Source organism: Geospiza fortis, unplaced genomic scaffold, assembly GCF_000277835.1.
Source record: "Geospiza fortis unplaced genomic scaffold, GeoFor_1.0 scaffold89, whole genome shotgun sequence".
NCBI classification, from domain to species: domain Eukaryota; kingdom Metazoa; phylum Chordata; class Aves; order Passeriformes; family Thraupidae; genus Geospiza; species Geospiza fortis.
The window spans coordinates 206,722-217,406 of NW_005054615.1; the positions used below are offsets into that span (position 1 = coordinate 206,722).

A 10,685-nucleotide genomic window follows, 5' to 3' on the forward strand; every position below is an offset into this window, starting at 1 on the left:
ATATTTTGTCTTATGGGCTCATGTTACAGTGTAAGCTTTCTTAGCCAATCATGTTATGGCACACAAACCTACAGCACTGCATTCTAAACTTCTTGTTTACCCCTGTAACTACTTTTATTTTTACATCTTAAAAACTCTAAGCTTTCTTCTTTTTAACTTAAGGCGCCTCTGCTTTAAACTATAAATCCACATTCTCCCTTCTAGCACCTAAGTTTGGAAACCTTTTCTGAGGTCTCAGATCAAATCCTGTGTTTAATTCCAAACTTGGCCTTACAAAGTTCTGAGAGCTATTTGCATGCTGGATTCCAACAAGCCACAGCTCTCTCCCACTTTCAATTTATTTACCTCCAGGGGAGAAATTTTGCTTGGATCTTCTTGAAAATGAAGCCAGTTACTCTCCCTCCTCCTCCTCAGCCAAGGGGCTGCTCCGTGCCCGTGGGGCTGATCCTGGAGGTGCCACCTGAGAGTGGGAATGAAGCACAAATGCCAAGGAGGATGCCAGGGAGGAGCTGCAGTGATCAGGGCACAGCAGCAGCAGAAGGCTCTGTGATTTCAGGGCTGCAGCTCTGCCACACAAAGCAGCTTAGGGACAGCACAGCTGAGCCAGGGGATGGATTAGAGGCAAAACCGGCTCTGGCTCTGGGGAAAGCTCTGCACTGGGGCTCAAGGAGCTCAGAGAGTGCCCTGGTCCTCCCCTGGGAGCAGCTGGGCTGCTGGGTCTGTCACAGCCTCCCTGTGTCCTGTCACCATCCCCTCAGAGCTGGTCACTCTGGCATTTGCAGCCCAGCAAACGCTGCCCTGGCCCAGGCAGCCACAGAGCCCTTGGTGCCAGGCTGGGGCTGGTGACCCAGACACAGTCAGGGTGGCACAAGGTCAGGTTCCTCTTCCCTGCACTGTCTCAAGGAGGAAACTCCTCTGGCAGTGTCACACTCCATGCTGGTGGCACTGCAGCAGCAGAGACTCTGCTCTGAGTCTGGGGCTGCACCAGCACAAGGCTGCCCCTCCAGCAAGAGGAAGTGTGGTCACAGGGGTGCTTTCAGCTGGGCAGCACCTCCCACCTGCAGCTGACTTTTAAAAATAATTTTAAAAAAAAAGAACCTCAACACAAAACCCCCCGAGTCTCCAAAACTAAATTAATCTCTTAAATTCTTTTCATATGCTTGCATAAAACCACGGCCCAGGTCTCTGGAGACAGAAGAGACTTGTCTGGTTGATTTCCTGGGATTTTCCCTGCATGGATGTGGCTTTTGGTGGCAGAGCCATCCATTGCAGCCCTGTTCCCACATTCCCTGATCCCAGAGTAAGAGCAGTGGCTGCACAGAGTGCCACAGGCCAGCCCTGCCAGGGGATATTCCCTGGGTGGAAGTTACCACAGCCGGGAGCTGGAGGGCTGTGAGAAGCCGTGGGCCTGGCTTTCCTTGTGATGAGGAACACAAGAACACCATGGTCTGGGGGCTGGAAGGCTCCAGTCCCACTTCAGGCAGTGGCACAGATGAGAGCAGACACAGCCATGCCCCTTGTCTGGGAACAAGGAGAGAGAGGCTGGAATGGATGGATCTGCCAGTTAATCAAAAATCAGGGGAAATCACAGGAAATCAAGCAGACAAGTCTCTTCTGTTGCCACCCTTCTGGACACAGTGGGCTCTTTGAAACATCACCCTGTGTGAGAATTCCATATCTGCCTGCTCCCAGCATTCCCACTGCCCAGAGGAACACATCCAACAACTTTTCCTCTCCACCTTAAAAAAAAAAACTCAAGCAGGTTTTACCTAAATTATCTTATCCTGGAGGGATGCTGCAGAATTGGTAGCCTGGCATGATATTTTCAGGAGGAATTTCTGCATGCAAAGGGTGCTCAGGCCTTGCCAGGGGCTGCCCAGGGAGCTTTGCAGTGCCCAGCCCTGCAGGTGTCCCAGGAAGGGCTGGAGGTGGCACTCAGTGCTCTGGGCTGGGGACAAGGTGGGCACTGGGCACAGCTGGGACTCCATGGGCTGGCAGGGATTTTCCAGCCTCGGGGATCCTGGGATCTGAGGAAGAAGCAATTTGAGACTCATCAGGATTCAAAAAAGCTCCAAATTGAAAAACTCATGACTCAAAAATCATCTCTGGATCTGTGATTTGGGTGCTTGGAGGCATCAGGGTGAGCAAAGCTGAGATTGCTGAAAGGAGGAGTCAGAGACACTGCTGGTGTCAGAGGCTGCTGCTGATACAAACCCCCTGAAAAAGCATCACAGCCCTTCAGAGAGCAACCATTGGGCCAAAGATGCCTCACATCCAGTTTTTTGCCTACTTTTAAAATTAACAAGTCTTAAATTCTTAGTGTCACTTAAAATACTCCACAAGAAATGGCCAAAGGCAGCAGAAAATCACTGTGGTCAGCTGGTGCGACACAGGATGTCAGATTTGGGTAAAATAAGAAAAACAGAGGCTGAATTGTACTCCTCTAATGTTTTAAATCCTGTCTGCTCTATTTTGTTATTTTCAGTGCTGTGGTAGAGAGGTACTAGACTTGTGACACGTGATTGAAGAGGAAGGGCAAGTTAAAATGCAATTTAGAATAAATAAATTATTTCTTCGTTAACTTCTGAGGAATTTTTGAGCCCATCCCATTTCACCCCCTGCCATGTCAGGGACACCTTCCCCTGTCCCAGGCTGCTCCAGCCTGGCCCTGGGCACTGCCAGGGATCCAGGGGCAGCCCCAGCTGCTCTGGGCACCCTGTGCCAGGGCCTGCCCACCCTCCCAGGGAACAATTCCTGCCCAATATCCCCTCTAACCCTGGTTCTGGAAGTAGGAAGCCATTCCCCCTTGTCCTGTCACTAGGACAAGGAGAAAATAAGGAGTTTCCAAGGAATAAACTCTGCAGCTTCATGGATTTTTGTGCTGCTTCAAGTCAGGCTCCTCTCCTTGACATGATTTTCATGGGCTGTAAAAGTATCAGGAGACCTGGCAAGAGTGCTGGATCTCTGTGCCTCTGCCAGGGAAAGTCTTATTTTAATCAAAGTAACCACTCTGAGCACCAGATCCTGGAAAATTCAATTTAATTCCATCCAAATAATTATTCCAGGGCACTGCTACATTTTCCTTTATTTGTTTTTTGCAAGATGATGTTGATGTTAAACTCAAATTCGATCCATCACAGCAAAATTCATAATTAATCTGGAGGAATTTTAGCAGCCTGAGTTTGAAATTGCTGTAAATGAGGCTTCACAGCCTCTGCAAGGCTCATGGCAGACTCTATGCAGCCATCAAAGTTGGAGCGAGTGAATCCATCACCCCCACAGATCAGGAGAGGCTGAGTGTGAAGAATCATCTGTCCTGGACAATTGGGCACAGCTCTGGTAACCTGAGAATGAAAAACATAAAGGGAGTGGGGAGAGAAAGTATTTCATTTACCTGAATTTCACACCAGAAAGATCTGAGCTCCTGAGAAGCACATCACAGAACCACAGGATGCTTTGGGGTGGAAGGGACCTTAAAAATCATCTCTGCCATGGGCAGGGACCTTCCACTATCCCAGGCTGCTCCAAGCCCTGTCCAACCTGGCCTCCCACTCCAAAAGGTAAATCCAAACTTTAACTATCAAAGCATCACAGTAAAATACTTACTTCTGGGAGTTGAAAAATTAGAGTAAAACTTGATTGTGTGTGGAAATTCAGAAACTGTACAGCTTGTTGTGTTTTATTTTCAATAGATATGACTTGTCTGAGATCCAAAAAGGTGTGAGGGTGATCTCACATTAGCAAAGTGGGGCTTGCAAAATCCCAGACAGGTTCAACCTCCTGTCTCTGGATCACAAAATTCCAGGATCCCTGAGGCTGGAAAATCCCTGCCAGCCCATGGAGTCCCAGCTGTGCCCAGGGCCCACCTTGTCCCCAGCCCAGAGCACTGAGTGCCACCTCCAGCCCTTCCTGGGACACCTGCAGGGCTGGGCACTGCAAAGCTGCCTGGGCAGCCCCTGCCAAGGCCTGAAATTGAATTCCAAACCTGCTGCTGGCCAAGCTGCTAAAGCATGATACTCTTACAATTTTCTTTTGATCATTCCATGGATTTCCACCCAGTAAATCATTTCTGTATCCCCCCGTGGGACTGTCAGCTTCCAAGGAATCTTGCTAAATCCAGGGATTTTCCCACTGATTCAGATGTACCCTCAGCTGGCCACTGCCAAGCCATTCTCTGCCGCTGCCATGCAAAGCACCCACATTTATGTTGCTGGCTGCATTTTCTGCTGCTGGGTGTTAGCATCTTTTCAAAGGAGGAAATTAGCTGAAAAAAACAGTTGTAACCCCTTACACTTTGTTCAGCTTAACAGAGGAGTCCATCCAGATATGGCAAATCCAGAGAGAGCTTCTCCCTCAGACCAGTTTTAAGTCAGTACTTAATTTATTCCTGAATTTTTCTCACCGATCAAGCTGAGTACAAACAAAGGAGAAAGACTTGGCAGAAACAGTCCTTTTTGAGTGTCCTTTCTCTTTGGCTACCCAGTGTTTATTTGGTGCTGGCTGTACCAAACAGCTCCTACCCCTCCTGGTATTTGGTCAAAGATCATGGAGGTGTTTTCCAGCCTCAGCAATTCCATAGAAACTGATTGTGCCAAAGACACACGGTGGGTTGGGAAGCTGCTGGCTCTGAATGCTAATGGTGCCTCCACCATAATTAGAGCAAGGGGATCCAGAGCTGCAGCTGTGCTGCTAAGTAGTGTCAGTAGAATTTTGGAAGTCCTAATCCCTCATCTGCCATGGATAATTGTAATGTCTGCATTTTAATCCCTGGATTGTGTTTGGCCATGTGAAGGATGTTACAGCCGGATTTAATTAACGAGCAGGATAAATCCCAACTAAAAGAGTCGGGGGAAACAGGCACCCATCTTATCAGTTCCCTTGGCCTCTGGGGCAACAGCTTATTATAATTGAAAGTAAAGAGAGCTTTAGGAGAAAGAGGGAGCTCTGTCCCAGATATTTCATTTAGGCAGTGATTATTTTATAGGGTGGCTTTAGAGATCTCTTTATTGAGATAACGGGTCTGACCTACACGGACTTATCTGCAACCTAAGACATATTGACATTCATCCACCAAATTACAGGCTGGTGATAATTCCTCCTGTGGCACCAGCAGCTGCTGGACTCAGAGCCCTGGCTGGCAGCAGCAACAGAAGCAGGAGCTCGATGGGGTTTGGGAACCCTTTCCAGAGCTGGATCTATTGTATTTGCAGGGATTGCCCTGATGAAGGCAGGAATGATGCATTTGATTTCATGTTTTTAGAAGGTTAATTTATTACTTCATTATATTAAAGAATACTATATTATATTAAAGAATATTATATTATACTATACTAAAGAATACAGAAAAGATATTTACTGCTGAATGTTAAAAAGATAATAATGAAAACTTGTGACTCTTTTTAGAGTCCTGACACAGCTTGGCTGTAATTGGCTAATGAGTTAAAACAACTCACACAAGAATTTAATTAGGCAATTACTTTTGGGTAAACAATTTTAAAACACATTCTACATGAGCAAAACACAGGAGAAGCAAATGAGATAAGAATTGTTTTCCTTTTCTTTGAGGCTTCTCAGCTTCCCAGGAGAAAACTCCTGGGCAAAGGCATTTTTTCAGAGAATGTGAACACCACATGGATCCAACTCTTCTCACCCCCTCTCACCTACATCTCTCGTGAGCACCAGCAGCTCTCAGCAGGTAAGGCAGGAGAAAAGTCAGATGTCACAACCAGGGAACCTTAGCAGTGACACCTGTTTGTCCAAAAAGAACCCCCTGAACTGATAAAGAGGAACTTAGAGAACACACACAACATTTTTTGTAGGTTTTATATAAGTATTAATACCCGTGCTGAGGTTGCTTTTGCAATCCACCAGTATTTTACTTGCAGAAAAATAAACTTTGTGCTAACCAGACCAGGTTCCCAAACTGGATGCAGATCAAGGGGTATGAACAGACTCCACAACAGCCATCCACAGCAACTTCAAAAAAGGAAAAATTTTTAGGGGACTGCTTTAAAAGTAAATATTTTGCATCAACCTCCACGTTCAAACTCACCAATGTAAATTAACTTGAGAGGCTTTGGGTAAACATGGAGATACACTCCAGTACTTTAGGAAATTGCCAACAATTTCCTTGGATTTTTAAAAGAAGACTGCAAAATATGCACATTTTGCTATTATTACCCTTAGGTAGTTTACTTTAAAATCCTTTTCACATAACATTCTGTTAAATTGAGCTGGGCCAAATCAAATAACAACAATTAGTATGTCTGTACTTCTGCTCTTCTGTGGCAGGGTGGGAATTTTGCTGATAATACCACGTACTTTTGGATGTACAGAGATGTATGGAGTCATGATTTTTAAATACCAGTGAAAATCCCACCGAATTACGTGGGATTTACTTCCTTCCTGTACACTGCTCCTACCCCTGCTTACCAGGAGAGTTGCACAACTCACTGCTGAGCCAGGCCCACAATGTTAAAAAATGGCTAAAAATGACCTGGCTTTGCTGGCCAGCCCTGGATGCTGCTCATGGCTGCCTGGAGGAATTTGTTTTGGATACTGAGCAACCATCCCCTCTCCTCTTGCTCCCTGGGGATGGAAAACACAGCCCCAGCAGGTCCTCCCAGCTGAGTACCTGGGAGTATCTCCATCTCTGGCACTTGATGCTGCTTGGCTTAGGCAGGGAGGGCACAATCCTCTGCAGGTGGCTCAGGATGATCTGCTGCACCTCCTCAGGGTCTGAATCCAGGTGCTCGCTGCCAAAGGCCACAGTGGTGTGCACCACGACCGAAGGCCCAATTTCAGGAGACTCTGGAAGAAAGAAAGGAAGAGGAGAGGTGCTTTTGAAGCATTGCTCATCCATACCTGCCTTCCACACATGCTGACAATTGTGCCTCTGGACTGGGAGTCAGTAAGAACAAAAATATCTGTGGTACCACTCTGTTCTTCCAGATGGGAGAAAAGCACGTGGAATGACAACACAAGTCAGGGAGGACAATCTCTGCAACAACCTGGCCTTGGACACTTCCAGGGATCCAGGGGCAGGCACAGCTTCTCTGGGCAACCTGTGCCAGGGCCTCCCTGTAAAAAAATTGGTGTTTTTTATCTCATCTAAATTGACCCTCCCTCAGTTTAAAACCATCACCCTTTGTCCTATCACAAAAATAAGTTCTCATCTTATGAAATCATAGCTCAAGTGCTGACATTGATCCCAGCAGACTTGGAAAGGGCCAGGCTTTGTTACATTTGGGGCTGGCTGCAGGTTCTCTGCAGCAGGTGATTCCTGTCCCCTTGGCATGTTGGCTTGTCACCTTACAGACGTGGTCTAACAACCAGGAGCCAGGGAATTTGCCTGGATTAGGGGATTTTTGGATGCCCCAATGAGCAGGATGGAGCAAGGATATGGGGTTATGCTGCATTTCAGCTGAGCTGGCTGTTCAATTAAGTGAGTCTTTCTCACTCCCTTACCCAGCAACTCTCTCCTTGGGAAGCCTCTCCTGGTTAGAACTTTGTTTGGACTAGCACATTCTCAGAAGATTTTATTTCCAGCAAACCAGTGTTTTCTGACCCAGGAATCCACAAAGAAAGAGGTGGTTGAACACTTGCTGACCATTCTGGCTCTAAGGCACTAAGCTTGATAAACTCCTTATCTCTGCCCTGCCACTGAAGAAATCTCCAGCTCCTCAAGCCAGAGATCCCCTCTGGGAAGATGACACATTCCAGCTTCCCAAAGCGATTGTTGGAGTGCTCAGGGGTCATCCAAGGGTCACAACCTGGTCTCCAGCAGAAAACTGTCCATGGATGTGATAGGCACACATCTCCCACAGGAGTGTTCTCCTCATTTTAGGGGAACAGCACTGAGTATTTTTCTCACATTGCTGCCCAAAACCTGGAGCCGTAACGGATCCCAATAAAAACCGTGATGCGTTTGTTTCCTGACCCTCAGGGATTTGTAAGCTTCCTGGGGAGATGTGTTTTGCCATCTGAGCCCCATTCTGGTCCTGGGTAGCAGGAGTGGAAGGGTTTTCCCAAACCAAACAAACCCTGGAAGAAGGGAATGCTGCTGGGTCAGTGTGGAGGGCAGCAGAGCAGCTCTGGACAGGCTGGAACTGCATCCCTGCTCCCTGGGAGGCTTCACACAGTGCCAAAAGAGAAATCAATGTGCAGGCCTCATAAACCCTACCTAAAAGTTCAAAAATATCAACTTTACAGTGACCAACTTTACTACACCTAGAAAGCAAGAGAGGTGGAGGGTCACTTTCAAAATGCCATGCTGCTGTTTGGGAGGAGGGCCAGCGAGCCTCCCCAGTTATCCTCAGAAATTCCTGTGGTTCCTAAGGTCCCATGTTCTCCCTGGAATAAAATCTACTCCCTGAGAAGGCACATTTGGGAGGAGTCATGGAAAGAATGGCACTAACTTTTTCATATGCAGAAACCCAGCATTTCATTAGCCTTACCAACAGTTTCTGATTATTTTTCTAGAAGGCAGGCAGGGCTGGCAGAGGATTAGAACACAACCAGCTGCTTAACAAGGCAAAAACTTAAACAGTTCTTTAACTCCTTCATCTTCCTAAAAATTCGTATTTCAGGAAGGAATGGAATCTCTATTTCAAAATTGAATAGGATACTCAGGAATTATACAATGCCAAAAAACCTGCAAGGCAGATCTTCCCTTTAAATTACATAACCCCACAATCCTGGAGCAAAAGAAAGGAACCACTTCCCCTTTGATGTGTCATCTATCTTTAGTCCTCCTGGAATGCAGAGAGATGCAAAGACTGCAGTATTCCAGAAATAATTGATGCTGGAGAATTCCCACTGTCCCCCCCGACCTGGTATAAATATGGATGGGGTGTTTGAGGCAGCCAATCCCACAAAGTGTTTAATATTCATGCACGCCACACGGGGAATTCAGCACACGCTTCTGGTGGGCTCTCCCTTACGTAACATCACCTCTGCAGGCAGGCATGGGATTCTGCCCACAGCAGCTGGGATCCTCAGCTGCTGGGAAAAGCCTTCCCTCCTGGAGGCTCCTGGTTACACCAGGAATTGGTGGCATCAGGGAAATTTCTTTATTAAATCCTGCGTGATGACAGCAACAAGGCCGGTTTGGGTTTCACTGGTGCAACGCCCACGAGTTGGATGTCTCTGCTTTACTGAGTCAAGGCAGGGACTGCCACGCCTCAGACAAGTGACAAGGACAGTCTGGGCTTCCAACAGCCTTTGCTGCTGGCCTTTGAGGGCTGGACTAGCTGCTTTAGGGAGATGTTCTCTGAGTCCTTCAGCAGAAATCTCATAGGATCATAAAATGGATTGAGGATCATCCAGCTGCAAACCTCCTGCAGGGGACAACTACCAGCTATAGTTATTTTCTCTGGATCTCTACTGTTCAAGGCTGTTTATTAAAAAGCTGCTATTTGAGGTGGCAGTGAGGCTGAGATAAGCCTCCATTAATTGTGGGTACATCAGGTGAAGAAACAACTGGAGAAAGTGATGGCTTTTTGGGAATGATGACTGCCCTGGAAGATCTCAGCTGCCTCACCCAGCAATTCTGCTTTCTCTGAATGTTTACTTTTTGGTTGTCACCATCCTCTTCTTCAGATGAGTCCAAATAATCAAGGTTGGAGAACAAAAAGGTGGGAAAATGATGAGTGGAGTGGAGTTAAAAGAGACAGCGAGGTGCTCTTGTGCCTCCCACTGAAATCTTCTGCAGGGCAGAAGAAGCACAGGAAGAAAAATGCAGATGCAAAATACTTGCATGTGTGCTGAAACAAGCATAAAGGAACTTTTTATTCATGTGTTTTGGTTGCAGGACTTCACATGTAAATAAATTTCACACTCAACCTCCCTTGCCTGTGCTGTCTAAAGCCTGTCTCCTAGGAAGAGACACACACATACACAATTTGTTCTTCTTGGAAAAATTTGTTCATATAAACAGAACTCTCCCACAATTCAAGGGAAATTTTCAGTGAGAAAGGTATGTGTCAACACTGATGTTCTGGTACTTTCTATGTATTTGTTAACAATATGCCCCAAATAATGTGCTTTGTTCTTGGCTCAATTGCATCTGGAGACAGCAAAGCTGTCTGATAATTCCATCACAGTTCCATATTTGCTGTTCTTGGTGCTGGGGCTTTGAGACCACATGTGTAGAGAGGTGGGGAAAGTATGGGTGAATTCCTCCTTGACACTGGTAAGGATAATATCAGTAGGTCCTATTAACTATCAGGTACTTTTTGCTGAACACAACAATGGCAACAGAATCTCAGATGCAAGAAAATCTCCAGCTGAACGCTGTCAGTAACAAGGAGACCGTGCCAGAGAAACAAAAGATCACTCTGTATTTGGCTTTCCTTAGGCTCTTTTTTTCACTTATTCACCTAAGTCCCTGCTGGAGAAAGCAGGATAGCTACATCCTTATTTTGGCCAGTCCAGCCATTCTTCTGTTTTGTTTTCACTCCTTTCAGATCAACAGGCTAAATTCTTAGGGCAAACAACAAATTTGTGCTTGCACAGAGGGATGGAGAATCTCTCCTACAAGGAAAGGCTGAGTGAGCTGGGAGTGTTCTGCCTGGAGAAGGGAAAGCTCTGGAGAGTTCTTAGAGCCCCTTCCAGAGCCTAAAAGGGGCTCCAGGAGAGCTGGGGAGGGACATGGCACAAGGGATGAAGGAACAGGACAAGCAGGA

The 10,685-nt window shown here is 46.6% G+C and overlaps 1 protein-coding gene across 1 annotated transcript in view; it reads right to left on the minus strand.

The window, feature by feature from the left end:
- Positions 1–3,029: 3,029 nt before the first annotated feature.
- The window catches only part of RNLS (renalase, FAD dependent amine oxidase), a 52,902-nt gene continuing 45,246 nt past the window's right edge, over positions 3,030–10,685 (minus strand). The window contains exons 5-6 of the mRNA XM_005430287.2: positions 6,635–6,810; positions 3,030–3,344 (exon numbers count right to left, since the gene is read on the minus strand). Of these exons, the coding sequence (XP_005430344.1) occupies positions 3,153–3,344; positions 6,635–6,810 (368 nt within the window). The 3' untranslated portion in view covers positions 3,030–3,152. The remainder of the gene's footprint in view (positions 3,345–6,634; positions 6,811–10,685) is intronic.